The sequence below is a fragment of the Anser brachyrhynchus genome (genome assembly GCF_964034855.1).
Source record: "Anser brachyrhynchus genome assembly, chromosome: 2".
In the NCBI taxonomy this organism is placed as follows: domain Eukaryota; kingdom Metazoa; phylum Chordata; class Aves; order Anseriformes; family Anatidae; genus Anser; species Anser brachyrhynchus.
The window spans coordinates 86,896,444-86,913,846 of NC_137695.1; the positions used below are offsets into that span (position 1 = coordinate 86,896,444).

Genomic DNA, 17,403 nt, shown 5'->3' on the forward strand with positions numbered 1-17,403 from the left:
AAAAGTTCATGAGGCACCTCTTTTGACTAGTAGTTTTAATAATCAAAAATGAGAGAGTATTTTCCCATAGACAGAAGCACCACGGCCGTCAGGAAAAATTGAGGACTTTTCTTATCCTTTCACTATAATGGATGCATTAGCTAAAATACCAGTTAGATAGCACACAGTATCCCTGCACATTTAAGCACATTTAATATTTGGGTAGAATTCTTGGACACATGCCTACATTTTTTTTGTTCTCCCCTTAAAACATACTACAAAAAGTTACAGGTATAGTCAGATCTGTTCTAGCCATTCAAAATCAAGGCCACTAACCACACCTAAACAAGTCAGAAATATTTCTTCAGATTCAAACACTAGCTTACAGATGTACCACCTATGAGAAGCTTCTGTTTTAAGAACAGGAGGTTAAACAGCCTAGAAATCTGCAAATATCCCACTAGTTTAGGCACCATGAGTCTCAAATACAGCTTAAAGAGAGATGTCTAACACACTCCAAACAACATTCCTAGGTGTCAGTGAGCTGTGGAAGGGCTCCAAAAATCTCAAATACAAACATTTCCCACCCAGCCTTCTCCCCGCACTTCTGACATGGCAGGTAAGTTTTATGGTTACAAGAGATTTTGCACATGCTATATGAAGAATATCTTCAGAGGTTTTTAGACTGTCAGCACAGCACAAATGATCTACACTTCTGACTGGATCACTTCCTCAAGAAAAAGTTGCTCCATTTTGTTGGCTCATACCTGATTACTGGCGGCCATTATCAAGGTTCTCGAAGGCGCGGATTGGGGTTTACCACTTGGCATAGGCAATACGGGTGGTAAACTGGCCATAAGTTGAGTCGGTGCTTGCAGACTGAACTGGTAAACATTAGGAGCTGTGCAAGGTGGTGTATCAGAATCCTTTTGGCAGAGAAAAAGGGGAAAAGAAAAGCAACTTTACAGAAAGTACAGCATATACAGACTATGCATGTGAAAATGCAGCCAAATATCAACTCATGTGAATACTGTAAAGTTTAAGATTTTTTTCAGTGGTAAAAAATAAAATACAAGCCAGCACTATGTTTATTTTACACATCTAGCAAAAGTTTAATTAAGCCTGCATCAAGGAGACAATGTCAACAGGCCTATGGCAATCGTAGATCAGTTCCAGCCAGCTCAAACTGAAGCCAAATAAAATCTCTTCAACCAAATTAGAATTAAAAGGCGGGAACTAAGGCTGGAGAAAAATGTAACAAGAATGGTGACACTGTTAGTGGTACAATGACTACAATTTCAGCTGTCATGACAGAATGAGTACTCTAAAGAGTGTTCTGGATTGTACTTATCCATACAGCAAAGTTACTCACTGTAATTGTTATACTCTCCCATTCTACCCAGCAACAGCAAAGTTAAGGCTCCACCTACCAAGAAACAAGGAGATTATGGTCTGCTAGTCAAGACTAATATGTAAGCACCAGTTACCCACTCAACCGCTAGTTAGGACTTCTGTTCTCATCACTTTTCTTTGGAAGTCTGCATAATTTGGGGGGGGGGGACGACAATACACAATACTGATGTAGGATTATGGAAAGAAATATTGTAATGGAAACTTATTACTAGGTTTCTTATTCTTCCTTCCAGCCTGACCAACAGCAATTACACATGCTTCATAAGCAGAGTCATACTGATGTTAACACTACGTGTCTGGAGTACTCAACACCCATAACCAAGGAGCTAAGCACAAGTCTCGGAGTTTTCATATTTCAGTAGTTCCTGTAAACACCAAACTGACTACCTCAATTCTTAAGTGACCAATTATGTCTTAAATTAAGAAACTTGAAGACTACAGCCTTTTAATACAACTCTGAACACAGACCTTTTAAGTGTTTTTAAACCTTAACACAATTGTAATAAAAAGGTACATTTCCCTACCTTTTACTGCTGTTTTTTACTTTCTTCCCTCCTTAACTCCAAAGTATTCTGAGCTTGAAAATAATGGAAAGACTCATCTCTTAGCAAGAGACACTTGACTCATTAGCAGTTTAGGAGTTAGCAAATTAAAAGACATTATTGACTCAGATCATCAAGGATGATGAACTGATCATCAATCTGATGTTAAGTGATTACTGAAATATTCTACCTCTGTTCCTCCAACAATTGATTGCTTGGAAGCAAGAACTCTTCGCTTAAAACCAAGCAAACATTAAATAGATGTCCATTACTAATACTTGCCCTCCTATGGCTTTGCAAATGAGATTCTTCAGTTAAAAGAACAGGCTGTCTAGGAAACTATTTTAAAGAACACGAACAAGAAAATATTTTAATGCTCTCTTGGGGAAAACACAAGATCATTTAAGACACGCTGATAGTTGTGAATACTAAGCAGCTGAAACAACAAATTACTAGAGAGCAAAACTTACATCCTAACTGAATTCCCACAGTAGAAACAGCCCTTGGTAGTAGTATCAGCTATTAGAACAATCACTTCTTCATTGGTCCATATAAAGTTGTGCTCTCTAAAAACTAAGTTATAGAAAGGAAGGCAGAGAAAGGATCTGCTCTCCCAAGCTCAACTGGTGGTAAAAGTCACTGCATGACTTTGTGAAGTGCTTTGATATTTGCATCATGAATGCACTGAAAAGACAGACCATACAGGTAATAAGAATCTGGGCAGAAATTTAATTCTTATTTATGAGAAGAGATGTTTACCATTTAATATGTTCAGAGTGGACAACTACATGCTGTAGCAGTATTCAAAAAATTTAGCTTAGTTGCACATGCAAAGCAAAGTGCCTGGAAGAGCTAGCAATTTTTTGCCCTCATCCTACAAAAAGATTAACCAGACTAAGGTCTCTACAAAGAAGTTTATCACGTAATTAGTTAATAGTGTTTTCAGAATTAGGTACAGGGGCAAAAACTTATGATTTCTAAGCTGATTTTTTTTTTATACCCTACTTGTCAGGAAGCTATTAAAAATTTTACAAAATGAGGGAAAAGAGGCATAGTCATATTTGATCAACTTGTGAGAATACACATAGTAGCCATTAGTGAACAAATAAGGGGGGGAAGGGATCTTACTGTCTACCCAAGTCAATGCATTAGCTTCTATGACGCAACCTTTGCAAAACTGACCCAGCAGCAGTTTCACTCTCTCCAAAGAGCCTCCTCTATCTTTTGCTTAGGTGCCATTAGGCCCTTGGAAGAATCACAAAGAAATCTTAAATGGGAAGTGTCCCATATGGGCAGTTTTCTGAAATTCTCCAGCACGGAAGCAGCAACAGATGAAAGAAGAGTCACATGGTTTAACTGGGACTACATAACCTTTGGTACAAGGCAGCTTGTGTTGCTTTCTTATAATTTTGTAACAGGTACATTCTTCTGCCTCAGTGTTATTTACTGAGACATATCCCATTCACCTAGACTATATTCCCATTTTTAGGTCATCTTAGATAGCTAATAGAATTACTATAGGAATCTGACAGGCCAACTTACCAGCATCAAAATCCTTTTCTAAAGCAGAGCGTTACCTTTCTTCCTCAAGGACTAACCTTCATGATCAAAACTCATTTTCACATTCATCACCTACACTAAGGGATCAAGTCTTACTTGGTCTTCTGGACAGAACTCTTCAGTGTAATGCACAATCCTGAAGCATTACGCAAGCACAGAAACCTAGAAGTAAACACTCAACGCTTCATATTCACTTTGGGAAGACAAACCTCTGAGCCTAACCAGCATAATGGCTACAGAGATGACACTAAAAATATGCATGTAAAATAAAGGGATAAGATCCCTCTTTATTGCTTTTAGCAAGTTAGATAGGGATGAAGCTACAATGGCTGTACTAAGGGTGTACTAAGAGCCCAGATACGTTGCTGATCTCCTGAATACTACTATGAAGGCCAATCAGATCCCCTCACCCTGTAAGGAAAATACCTAAAAAGATGCTTTTGGAAACACAGACTGCCAGGGAAGTCTCTAGAAATTTACTGGAAAGTTTTCATTTAAAAAACAACTCTTCAAATCAATTTCAACTTCTTAAGAACGCAGTATCCAGAAGGAAGATTTCTACTATTCATAATCTTGATTAATGAGGACTCTTCAATTTACCTCACTTTTGGTAAGAAGGTACAGTATAGAAGAGTCCCGGAATTGCAAATGTTACTGATGAATTCACATTTAACCACAACTTGCTTGAGTAACATGATCCCCAGCTTTCTGTCTAGACAGAAACTGAAACAAGAATCATATCAAAGATGAAGAACTGAAGCAATCTTATAAAGCAAAAAAGCAAACTTCCTGACAATAGGAGAGAACAATTTTGTTGTTGTACAGAATGCACCTCCCCTTTTAATGTCCCAGGATTTCATTAGCAAGAGAATATTTACTTTTAAGAGTCCCTTACTAACTAGGTCTTGCCATAAGAGCTTATTTAAATTTCATTTATAGCTCAAGGCTTAAGATACAAGGTAAAGTTTATAGGTACACCCATCCATCAGCATAATAGTTTGCTTTCCTCTAATTTCACATGCATTCAATTATACTCACAAGTATCGTTTTCATATGTTTAGAATCATGGAAAAGCCTTCTGCTTTGTTTCATGATACAGTCAGTCAATTCTAACTTCCCAAGAGCTACTATTTTAGAAATTTCAGATTTCCAAGATGTCTTTTAAAGTTACAGTGGTCAAACAAGATTTGTGTGTGTTTTGTTTTTTTTTTTTTGCTTGTTTGTTTTTAAATTGCCCAGAGATAGAAGTCTGTAGCTATCCTAGAAGTCAATATTCAGAAATCAAAAGCATAACAAAAGAATGCAAGTTTCTTGCTAGTGTGAAAAATTTGGGCTGTCCCCTCTACACATCTGAGCATGAACTACAGAGATCTTGGCAAAGATGTTCTTATGGCTCCCATTCTCCAACCTTCTCCCACTAGTTAAATTTCTTTTCTTTCCCACAACATTCAGGAACTGGAAGCTGTGAGAACAATTGCTACTCCAGTAAAAATTGTTCTATCTTTGAAAATAAAGGAACTGAAAGTGAGAGAATTGGTGCCTACAGTTTACACTTTACACTGAACAGATTTTTCCACATGCTCCTCTCAATGTGCAGTTTTAACAGTACAGTTGAAGTGATTTAATACATAACTGCTGTCATTCTTACTTCTTTCACCTCTTCTTTTGTTGTTGCTTTCTCCATTGTATCTGCATTAGTATCTGACATTATGAGCCAATTCACAGGTGAGCCACAGAAAGCGCAATCTCCTTTTTTCTAGCTTTACCTTCTGAATAATCTCACCAGAAGGTTAGGCGAACACCAGTGAAAGAAAACAGGAGCAGCTACTGAATTGAATCAGCCCTAGCAAGAAGATCTAACTAGCGGATTGGCTCAGCAATGAAACACTACACTCCTTAGAGCAGAAACTAACACCAGAAAACTTCAGACATTTCACGTAAGTTCAGGCAACAGAAGCAAAACCTCAATGCACACTCTTTGTTTGAATGGTTTTAGCCCAGCATACTTAACTCTGCTTGACAAACCAACATACTTCCACCAAGGTGATTTCATGGATTTTACACCCCCATCCCATTTCTTTCATGCCAGCTTGTGCCATTTCCCTTTTTGGTAGGTGGAGCCATAACTTTAGTAAACTGGTATAATAAAGTAGAATGGAGATGAACAAAATTTCTATGTCTACAGCAGGTCACAGGATAGTGAATTTGCATCAATGAAGTTGCACCATTTCCATTTGCCAGCCTATGAACAGTACAAAACAGCCTCCAGTAAGATGCAATTGGTTGATTTTTCTGCCTTCATTCAGTTATACTGCATTACAAAAGCAAAATACTTTGGTCATGCTAACAGGAGGGGAAAAAAAGTGAAAGAATAAATACACAACACAAGCAAACTGAAAAATATGCATCCTCCAAAACCATTAGTGTTTGTTTTACAGACAAACAACTAAGAAGTTAAGCTAATTAGCATCTTGAAGATTAAATACAAGCACAGTGCCCCTTTAACCTCACCAAATTATCTTCTGCCAGGTCTGTCAACTTACTGCTTGTTTTTATTAATATTTGCTGTATTTCAAACCAACCATCTTAAACACAACATCCCAAAAACATGTTATTTAAAGCTTCCTTTATTACCCCTAATACTTCCATTTCACAGGCTTTCAGTTGGTCTGTACTGTTAGGAGTACAGTAATATTTCACATTTTGTATGTAAATGTTTTTCAAGCTAGGCATAAAGTTATAAGACTTATTAATGCAAGTTGAACATAGTGTATTAAAATATAAATATTCAATTTAGGTTTTCTTCCATCCTAAATGGCTTTGGCACCTTTTTCAGGTGAGCTAATATTAAAATATGGCAAGAATACAATTAGCCCATGGCATCAAAAAGTAGTCTGAGGGTTTTTGTTTGTTTTTATTAGTGAAGTTGTGTGCTTCCCTTTCCTTACCTCGCTGACATCACAGCAGTAAAATCCAATGTTACTTGCTGATTCACACATTCCCTCTACGCCCTGTGTTGCTTACAGTAAATTAAATCACTTTATAGTTGTGTTCAAAACTGTCTCCTGCAGCGTTGCACAAGTTTAGTCTTACTATGTATATCCACTTGAAGTAAAGACTGTTCAAGCAACTGAGACAGAAGAACTGAAGGAGAGCACCAGACAGTATAAAACAGCACATAAGAATATGGATTAAGAAAATAAGAATATGGATTAAGAAAACCAAAACAAGGTATGGGACAATATGGTGAAAAGGGAAAATAAACAGGCAAGAGCAGCACTGGAAAAATTTGTTCCTCTCTGATCTAGAAGCTACCAGAAGCCTGCACAGCAAGAACAGGGAAAATAGTTTTAAGGGATTTAGGAAGGAAAGGGGGCAGACACTGTTCAAGGTTGCTGACTGCTTTATTTGGAAACTTAAATCTTTCTTGAAAGACTAAAGATTGAGTTGCTTACTTCTTAAGAGATCTTGCGTCCCTTTATTTGTTCAGGAAGGAGAAAGGACAGTAAGGTAAGATATGCATTCTGCCACAAGATGGTCAACTACCCATACACATTTGAATGGTTGTTTCAGTTAGGGCATGAGAATATTCACAGAAGAAGAAAGGTAGAATAAATACATTTGTGCAGCTCCTGCTCTTAGACTGGGAGTTTTTTTTAGGCCACCCCTTCCTGCCCACACATTTTTAATTGGAACTCTACAAATTTAATCCTAGTCATTAAAAGGATTTTCCAAGACTCCAAGAAGAGCTGTTACAGTAGCTGTTTTGAAGTGTCATCAGTGTCTATCCCTCTCCTGCAGATAAGCACATACCTTACACCTGCAAAATTAATCCCTTTAAAAAAGCAACATTTATCAGGACAATGTCATTTTTTTTCCCACCTCTGTCTGAAGAGTGAAATACAACAGCTCCTGTCAATAAGCTGAAATTCACAGCCCTTAACTAACAGAAGAGAGGGGAAATGGTGACACTTCATTAAACACATTGAGCCCAAGTACCAAAAGCCACAAACACTGCACAGCAAGTGACTGTTCCAAAGTCAGCGTGCATCTTGTATGCATTGAGCAGAATGATAGCAATAAGGAGTATCAGTCTTATCAGTCTATTTACAGACTATTCTCAGAACCGTATCTGATCACAGTACTGAATACTTAATACTTGAAGACAGTGAAAAGACACGCTCCACAGAACAGTTAAGGAACTGGTTGGCATATCCACTGACAGGGGCAGAACGGTGGGCAGATCAAGCAGTGACAGTCTGACAAAATGTTATTATAAAGCCTGAACAGCAACTGTTACAGCTAACATGTCAGGAACAGTATGAAAAAACATATGTAAAAGCTCAGAAAGTTAAATAGACTACACAGGTACCTTGTTCACTGGAACTTCCACTATCTTGGCATGACTGTATGGTCTTGAGAATTCCAAATTCTTCATGAAAGAATCTTGTCATAGAAGCCCAAAAGATACCACCAGAAACACTTTGTGATAAGGTGTGTGAGATTTCTGAGATCCAAACTTCTAACCAAACTCTGAGATTGTGCTGGACTGGATCTAAGGTTATGTATCCATTAGATATCAAGAACAGCTTTAAAACTTTCCTATGATCAGTTACATCAGTTACTGATGTGCAGTTACCACTGTTGCACTAAATGCTAAGCTTTATTTGGCACAACAGCATCAAAACTGCAGAGCATATTTAACACCAGGTCATATCAGCCTGAAATGAGGCTGGAGAAACATACCTCTCACTATTTTCACTTGGCAGAAAGTGTTGATCAGGCTGACATTCTCCAGCACAACTCTAGGATTTCCCTGAGCTAATAAAAGGAGACTCTCCACAATGCAACTGGAAATCCAGGTCAGCAGTTGCAGAGTGCATGTCCAGAACAAAAGAACACCCAGGAAAAAGTAAACTTCATTTTCAAGAAGAATTTGGTTACTGCTCAAGTTCCCAGACCAATATCTGCAACTAGCCAGAGCTGGCAGAGAGGCAAACACAAACATAGCTCACTTCATCAAGTTTCAGGTTCCCATAGCAGTCACTAACTCAGTAAGAAAGTTAAAATGAGACTTCCTGATGCCAGATGCTTATTTTATATTGTGGAGCAGATTGACTTGTGCTCCCTTAGAGAAGAAGCTCAGACTTTGCGCTGTCTTTAATGGCAAAGATATTTATAAAGCATCTTCAAAGGAAGATCTATGTACAACCAGCAGAATTATTCACTTCAACATTTGTTGGGAATGTGTAGTATTTTGAAACTTACCTGTGGGCAAGAGTAAGAGCGGAATACATGCTGCCTTTTTACCAGGGCAGCATATGCTATTTTAAATACCTGCACAGCAGAATCCTTCATTCAGAAAAAGACATACTGCACAGATCAGTTTGATAATTGAGAGAAGCCAGAAAAAAAACGTGCAGCCAAATATGTTCTGATAACCAGATTCTTTATGTTCATAGGTTCATTTCCAGTGTTCCTCATTTTGCTCCTGCTTAGTTCGTTGATAACATTTACACTGTACACAGAGCTGAGATAATAGAATGGGAACTTCAGTACTATTTTACAGTGAAGTATATTAGGAGTGTCAGTGAGAGTTAGAGGCTTGTATTGACATGAGTAGTATGACAAATCCATAAACTGAACAGCTCTCTCTGATAGCAAGAGGGATATCAGAAGTCATATTTCACTACTAAGCAGGCTTCAATCTGAAATTCACTGCACCTTATGAAAGCTTTTTCTTTAAATGACGGATTTCACTTTTTGCTAGGACTTTTATGAAAGACAAAGCAACTAGAATTTCATCAGCCAGACATTGCTAGCCTAAGGCATTTTGTAAGTAGCTTTTGCTTCCTTAGAAAATCCTTAAAAGATTATTTTTGAAAAAAAATATGGTTTAGTCTCATTAGGTCCTGTTCTTAGTTTTGGGCCCTGTAGACTGGCAAGCTAGTCCTGGACCTGCAGAGATAAAAGGAATCATCCTTCTGAACTTGAGACAGTGAATTTGAGAGAGGAAATGCATATACATCTACAATATACACAGAGAGAAAGCTGTCCTTGAAGGAGGCAGTTCTCACACTCCTCAGCAGTACACAAGCTCTCATCTGAGAGAGGTTATTATCAGTATGGTTCCTGAAGGAAGGAAAGCAGCAGAAGGAACAGAAAGAAGCCTGGGTAGTAGCTTTAAGCTTTTATATCCCTACACTTGATGAGTACGTACAAAATTTGAGGCTAATTTCTAAATGTTATCTCTGATCTACACCAATCCAGCCTCTAGAAAAAAAAATGCTCATTTTTATTAGCCTAATATTGTTCTGCTGCTGGAACAAATCTATAACCCATGTTATCTCAAGTGCCCATAAGGCACCAGAAGCTCTGACTATTCAGCTGCTGAACCGTATTTATGGAGTAAGGGAAAGTCTGTAATGCTGCCAAAACTTCAGTGAAGCAAATCCTTAAAAACCATACAGCACACGGTAATACAACCAATAGCTGTAGATAACATGAGCTACAATTTTTAATAAAAAATTATAGGGTCTCTACTAGCAATACCGCATTGATTTGATAATGCTTTAATACTTGACATATACTACCAATACCTCTTCCAGGACATATTGATGGGTATATGCAAGGCCTCTAGACTTACGGTCAGCATATAGAGGAATGTGATAGCTGCAGAACGCAGCTGCCTCTGTGCTAGAGTGGATGGCTGTAGTATTTGACTTTCATTAGAAGATGAAGTTCAGAGAGGCAATCTTACTCAGTAACGCCACAAGTAGCCAAGTCTACTTCCTCTTCCTTGACATATAAAAGGAGTTGACTTCTATTATATTGCCAGACAGGTCCCAGCAAGATCAAGGTGCAGCTGATCGCTATGACAAGTCAACTTTCACAGTACATAACAAAGCAAATACACTCTAATTTGACGTCTAGTCTCTTATAGTTGATACACGTTAAAAGTTAGCCTGCAGTCATGCAAAATATATCTCCAGAAACCATGTCTTGAGGCAGACTGTACTTAAGGGAATAACAGCAACATAGGGATGGTTATCTTGCTATTGAAATAAAATCTTACTTTTGGGGAAGAGGTCAAATTGTCAGTCTAGTATCTCCTCATCCCCTGCACTTGGTTTATAATCTGTATCTTCTCAAGTCTTCAGTATCAAACTTTTAAAAAAGTATTTAACTTTAAATGAATACGGAAACATCCCTGAAGAACAATTCTCCACAAGATCAGATCTAACACCTCACGTACCTTTATCAGTGATGCACAATATTCCCTCATTCTGAAACTAGTACCAAAATTCACTGCATCATACCTATTCGCAGCGTGCACCAGAAGTCTTAGCACAAATATTATTTCCACACATGCTAGATGTTTCTTTGCTAGAAGTTGTGCATAGAACTATACTAGATCACTCAACAGCGCCTCCTCAACTCCAGCAGAACAGGTTTCTCTTACTGAATTAGGTACAGTTCAGAACTGCTCAACCAGAGCTTGTTCATCCTTACATAACCAAGTAGGATGGACTCGGTTACTTGTCAGAAACCTGCCATTCCACTGCAAACTAAGATAATATGCTGGTAGTCTAAAGTCTTAATACTAGTAAATGACCAGGGCTTAAAATAGGAACTGTCACAAGCACACAAGCATAAGGCTATTTTTCTAAAGAGTTGCACTTACATTTACTTTTGGGATACCTAAGGGGAAAGTCCTAACTGTTCACTCCCCCCTAGTTAGGTTTAGAGTGCAAAATATTAAGCAAATATTTGCATTTTCTCATAAAACTTATCTTACAGCAACATCATCTTCACTGACATACTCAAACCAGGAGCACAGCTAACATTATCACTGCCAAGCATCATTCTGCTTTTTTCCCCTCATTTGTCAGATTCTGTAACTTATGCATTTACCATATTTACTGGAGGTGGAAAAGACAATTCAACACAGAAAGTTCAGGAGCATTAAGGAATTACAGAAAGTAACCAGAACATACAGTGAATGCATTTGTCCCTCAAAAGTTTTTTCACTGAATACAATTCCCAACTTGTAATTCAATGTTTGACCAGTTTTTGAAGTCAGTCAAGAAGAAAGTACTTGGACCTCTCTTGGCATCATCCACAGTTACTCACTGTTGTACTTAACTGTCTATCACATCTTCTTCCAATCAACACCTGTACCTAACACAAAGTCATCCAACAGATTTATGAGCGCCTCATGCAATGCAAGTTTGTGCTTTATAATCTCTACAGCCCAACTTTGTTGACTTAAATCTATACCAAAAGAAAACACCTGACAGTCTTAAGACTCTAGGAACAAACCTAGACTACTGTCTGTCTCCTCTTTCAGAAAATTATACTAAGCCTAGCAGTCACTTAAACTGCACTTTCCAACAAGGAAGCTGGTATCAAAACTTTACGTATTAGGGCCTCCTACCACTAAAGGATGAACTGAACGCTTGGCTGAAAACACTATGGAATATTATTCACCTTCGCAGCAAGACACGGTGGTCATATGTTCCATCTGGAGTGTGGGAAGAAAGGACTGGAAATTGTCAATGAGATTTTTCTTGATAGGAAGATCTATGAAGAGATTTCTATTATTCTGCTTAATTAGCTACTGTTAGCCTGGTGCTTTATATCTTATTACATCTAAAGTACTACCACAAAGGGTACCGAAGGTTTAGGATGGAATTAAGACACATTTCATTTAATGAAAAATACTTCATTTCAGTAATTTTTCTGAGCAGAGGAAATTATTAATTTGCTATAGCATCTTAGGGACAGTATCATATTAACTGTTGTTTTTTTAGTTAAGGTTTTGAATGGCATGATACACTCTGCTTAACAGTTTAACAAATTAAAAAAAAAAGCTTACAATGTCACTGCCGGAGAGCGATGATACAGAAGACGCAGATGAGCCAGAGGATAACTGTTGTGTATTAGCTAGTGACAAAGCCAAGCGTTGGTTGTAAGATGGTTCAGAGTCTCTGTTCTGTTGCTGTTCTCCATTGCACGGAGCTATCTGGTCTCTTATTTTCAACCTATTATCTGTTAACAGAAAACATAAGCATCAATCAAGAGCACAGAATACAACGTATGAACCCTGAAGTCTAAACTTCCATTTAACAAGCCAACAAACTGAAGAACAGCCTCAGAAAACATCTTGGATTAGAAAGTTACAAATCCCTTTTACTTTTTCTTTCATACCTGAAATAGCAATTAATTTCTAGGCATGGGTATTTTGAATTGCACCAAATGCAAGAAAAAAAATGATTTAGTTGGTTTCAAAGATTTCTGCTATACCTACCAAGTTCAGGTGATAAATTAATTTTGCTCCCCCACTTCTTTTTAATCCAGGCCCTGTAGTCAATCACTTCTTGGGTCACTTTGATGATTCTACCTAATGTGCTAAAAAAATTTTTAAATTAAGTATTAAAGACTGTTGGTTACATACTTGCAAGCATTTCAAAAAGCAATAAAATTACATTAAATCAGTTTAAGATATTCCTAACCAAAGATTTTTTGAAGTTTCGTTTTCTTAGATCACCATTTGGGCCTCTAAAGAATCACACTTTTAAACTAGAATATTACTCATCTTCCACCCTACTAACATGCAAGCACTGAAACAGGTAAGATTTTTACTCTTTCTAAATGGAATGCATCTTAATTATCAAGAATATACATGAAGATGATAGTGTATTTGATAAAAGCAATTTACATGTTCTTGCATTTCTCCGAACAAGAAGTATTTTTTCACTGAATCTCAATTGGAAGTTTTTTGATGCACTGAAGACACTGATGTCCCAGCCCCCTCAAATGATCATCACACTGAATAGAAAGACTCTCAATAGTCCTTCCTTACAGATTTACATAACATCTTCAAAGATCCCCACAATTATAAAGGAAGTACCATGGATCGTGAGGTAGTGGAAACAAGACACTGGCTCCGAAACCCAAATAAGTTAGAATTTAAGGAAACTCTTAAAGGTACCTGGTTCTGAGAAAAAGCTGACCTGGTCCTATTATCCTCTTAACTTGTGACCAGTTGTCAACAAGTACAGAGCAGTATTTTACAATATATTTTCTCAACTTTCAGATACGTGAACTGCATGCCATTTTGAGGAGGAGTTGTGTCCTGGTTTAACGATTTAACTTCCAAGCTTTCATTTCAATGGTGGCTGGCAGCTGAAATAATTTATAAACTCCATGATCAAGATCCATGAAGGACTGACTAGAGTACAAAAGTAAGCTGTGAAAAGTTGGCAACTTGAAGTTATTTTAATTCTAAAAATCTTCAACAGTTGTAATAAAGCTTATTCTTCATTTCACATCATAAAGGTACACTGTACCTTTATTGGAATTTTCGTTTGAGGTGTGTAATGGGGGGGCATACATAGTCTAAATGAATTTACACTACCCTTACTAGGTCATTTTAGAGTAACTCTTTAAAAAGGAACAATAGTTCTCCTGGATTAGGGATTACAAATTCATTGCAAGACCAAATACTATCTGTTCCACATTTAGACTTCCAACTTTACAGACATCAGTACCAAAACAGGCAGCCCTGCACTTTAAGCAAACATTGGACCAAATGACATTATCTAAGTTACAAGTCCAATAGGTGAAGGCAATCCTTATGGACAGAATGAGTACCATCTACTGTTCTCCTGTGTAATGTAGATAAATGAAATGATGCATGCTGGAAAACCATCTTGAATTTTACATGCAGAATTAAATGCTTTGACACGATTGTCACCATTGGGAATTATTTGGAAACTACAGCTCAATAGCTAAGTAGAGCACATTAAAAAAGGAACAGAACAAAACAGTAGTATTTTGTCAATGTACAATCCCGCAACATAATAGCATCTTAAATACTTAAAGCAATTCTGGTTTCTTAGTCTCAAAAAGTATGTTAAACCAGAGGAGTAATTTTGAAGAACTGCAGACAAGGACAACCAATACTACAGAGAATCAGCTGTGGCCCTGAAGCTGCAGTTCCCCAGACAGCAACGCTAGGATAGAACTCGAACATACAAATGCTGGGTGGCTCTTCAGCACTGGGACAAAGGAGGAAATCTCGCGGCTGTTTCATCTGAGCATGCCTTCAAGCAGACTTGAGCTTTTTTTGAGCTTTTATTCCAGGATGGCCCATAAGTTTCACAGCTATTACCATCAGTGGTCTTCAAAACAGAAAAATGATAATGGACCTAATAACACACTTATGGAAAAGGAGTTTGTCAAGCTTGAAGCTTCTTGGAGTACATTCCCCGTAGTAGTTTAGTAGTCATGCCTTCATGTTATTCATTTTCTTCCTGATATGTAAGATGGCTTTTTTTTTTTTAATCTGTGGAAGACTGCTATACCAAAAATGCCTGGTATCACAAGTGTAAAGGGTGAAAAACTAGGGCTACGCCAAGAACTGTGGCAGAGTTGAGCATACAGAGCCTGGGAATTTCTTCTCTCACTAGCTCCTTTTGCAGAGGACAGAGCTTGAAGCCCCAAACTCTCATCTTTTGGAAGCAAAGCAGAAAAATTGTAAATTTACTTACTTATCAAGAATTTGAAGGCAGATCCATACTACATTATTCACACACTAAAATTAAAAGTGTTACGACACATCAGAAACTAAAAGCTGATTAAGTCTACACTGCCATATACTTAATACAGCAGCAAAAAAAAAAAGCAGGTATGATCAGAACAGATACTTTTCCGTTTCATTACATATGGGACTCAAGCACATCCATAGGGTCAAGGGACTTTTTTTTTTTTTTTTAAATAAGTGTTTAAAAATTGTGCTTTTATCTGATTTCAACACTGCAAATGCTTAGGAACAAAGAGTAGCTATTGACCTACCCAGCCTCTAGTATGAGTAAATTCCACACTTTTTTTTGCCCGACACCAGAGTGAGACATTGCCACAGCTATACAAAGATGTTTGTTTAGAAAAGGGGGAAAAACACCAAGTTAACTGGTTAGACAGCTCTCCCGTGAAAGATGCCCCCTTACACTTTTTCCTTGATTATCATCAAATAGTAAAAACAATAACAAGCTATTTGCATACCCAGTTTATTTTAGAAGAGCCTAGAATCTCCACTTTTCCACACCACACAGCTTCGTCACACTAATGCTAATTCAACTGTAAGACTTGAGTTCACGAGGACACTTTCTAGCTGTCACTAACCATGATGCAAATCAATCTTAAGATCACTCTTTAAAGGCTCAGATTGCTGATGCAAGTTTCAATGAGATCCAGTATCTAATGCTCCAGCAAAGCTCTACATGAAAAAGTGCCACAGCAGGAAAAAAAACACATTGTCTGTGAAAGAACAGTCAAGATAACTGTTTGGTAGGCCTTAATTTATGAAATATCCCCCTGATACTGGAAAAATAAAAATCTAAAGCAGACTAAGAAGCATCTGAGAAAGATCTGCTTGAGCACAAGGATAACAAAAGTCTAAAACATTTAGCCAGACAAATACTCTGCGTAGGAAAAGCTGATATTGCTGATACCTCAGGAGACAGCATGCGTTCTAGTGATGGCCACCACCCAGCATTCACGATATGAAGCAGAAGAAGAACTTTTTCAGACAGAAAATGTTCAGACAGAACTCTATCAGCAGATCTAGCAGATACACTTAACATTCCCTTTGACAGTACTGGGAGCTATCTTGGCCAACCAGGAGCAAACCTAACACACAGGCCTGCCAGCAGTTAGTGGACTAAGAACAGACCAAACAGCTTTCAAGCACAGAGGTGGAAAAAACACTTTACTCATGGCACAAGACTATTGTTAAGATTGTCACCTACAAATGACAGTTCCAGACACAGAGCAGCAAAACCTTGCCAAGGCTTCCTGCAACTCTGGCCCACTGGCATAATAGTCCCTTTCCCTCATCCACCACTCATAAGGCTCCAGTAAGGAAGAACTGGTTAGAAATCTAGAATCCTAGGAACTGAAGAAAGGTTTCAAAAGTCTTAGTTATTATACTGAAAGGACACATCACAGCAGAATCTGACTTCCATTCAAAGTTCTATTAGAACTAAAGCCCTATTAAAATTAAATTTGGCCAGGGACATCAAGGGCCAATGATAAAGTCTTCTATAGGTACATCAGTGACACAAGAAAGACAAGGGAAATTGTGAGCCCTCTCCAGAAGGAAAGAGGAGACCTCATTACCTGGGATATGTAGAAGGCTGAGGTACTCACTGACTTCTTTGCCTCAGTCTTCACCAGCAAAAGCTCTAGCCACATAACCCAGGCCCCAGAAGACAGTTAGGGACTGGGAGAATGAAGGACTACCCAGTGTGGTATCAGGTTTAGATCAGGTTTAAAACAATCTAAGGAACCTAAAGGTGCACAGATCCACGGGACCTCATGAGATACATCCATAGGTCCAGAGGGAACTGGCAGATGAAGTTGCTAAGCCACTATCCATCACAGTTGAAAAGTTGTGGCAGTCTGGTAAAGTTCCCACCGACTTGAAAAGGGAAATCACAGCCCTCATTTTTTAAAAAAGGAAACAAGGAAGACCCTGGGAAATACAGACCAGTCAGTCTCACATCTGTGCCCAGCAAGATCGTGTAGCAGATCCTCCTGGAAACTATGCTAAGGCGCACAGAAAATAAGGAGGTGATTGGTGACAGCCAACACAGCTTCTCTAAGGGCAGATCATGCCTGTCAAATTTGGTGGACTTCTACGATAGGGTTACAGCATCGGTGGATAGGGGAAGAGCAACTGACATCATCTACCTGGACTTGCATTTGACACTGTCCCGCATGGTATCTTCGTCTCTAAATTGACGAGACATGGGTTTGGTGGATGGATCACTCAGTGGGCAAGGAACTGGCTGGATGGTCACACTCAGTCACAGTCAACAGCTCAATGTCCAGGTAGAGATCAGTA

General features: G+C 38.2%; 1 protein-coding gene across 4 annotated transcripts in view; it reads right to left on the minus strand.

The window, feature by feature from the left end:
- TENT4A (terminal nucleotidyltransferase 4A) overlaps nucleotides 1–17,403 on the minus strand; it is a 65,809-nt gene that overhangs the window by 12,058 nt on the left and 36,348 nt on the right. For 2 of the 4 annotated variants that reach the window (XM_080578945.1, XM_080578944.1), the window contains exons 10-12: nucleotides 12,805–12,905; nucleotides 12,373–12,545; nucleotides 747–905 (exon numbers count right to left, since the gene is read on the minus strand). In XM_080578945.1, the coding sequence (XP_080435071.1) occupies nucleotides 747–905; nucleotides 12,373–12,545; nucleotides 12,805–12,905 (433 nt within the window). The remainder of the gene's footprint in view (nucleotides 1–746; nucleotides 906–12,372; nucleotides 12,546–12,804; nucleotides 12,906–17,403) is intronic. The other 2 variants (XM_080578947.1, XM_080578946.1) reach the window with 1 other exon arrangement.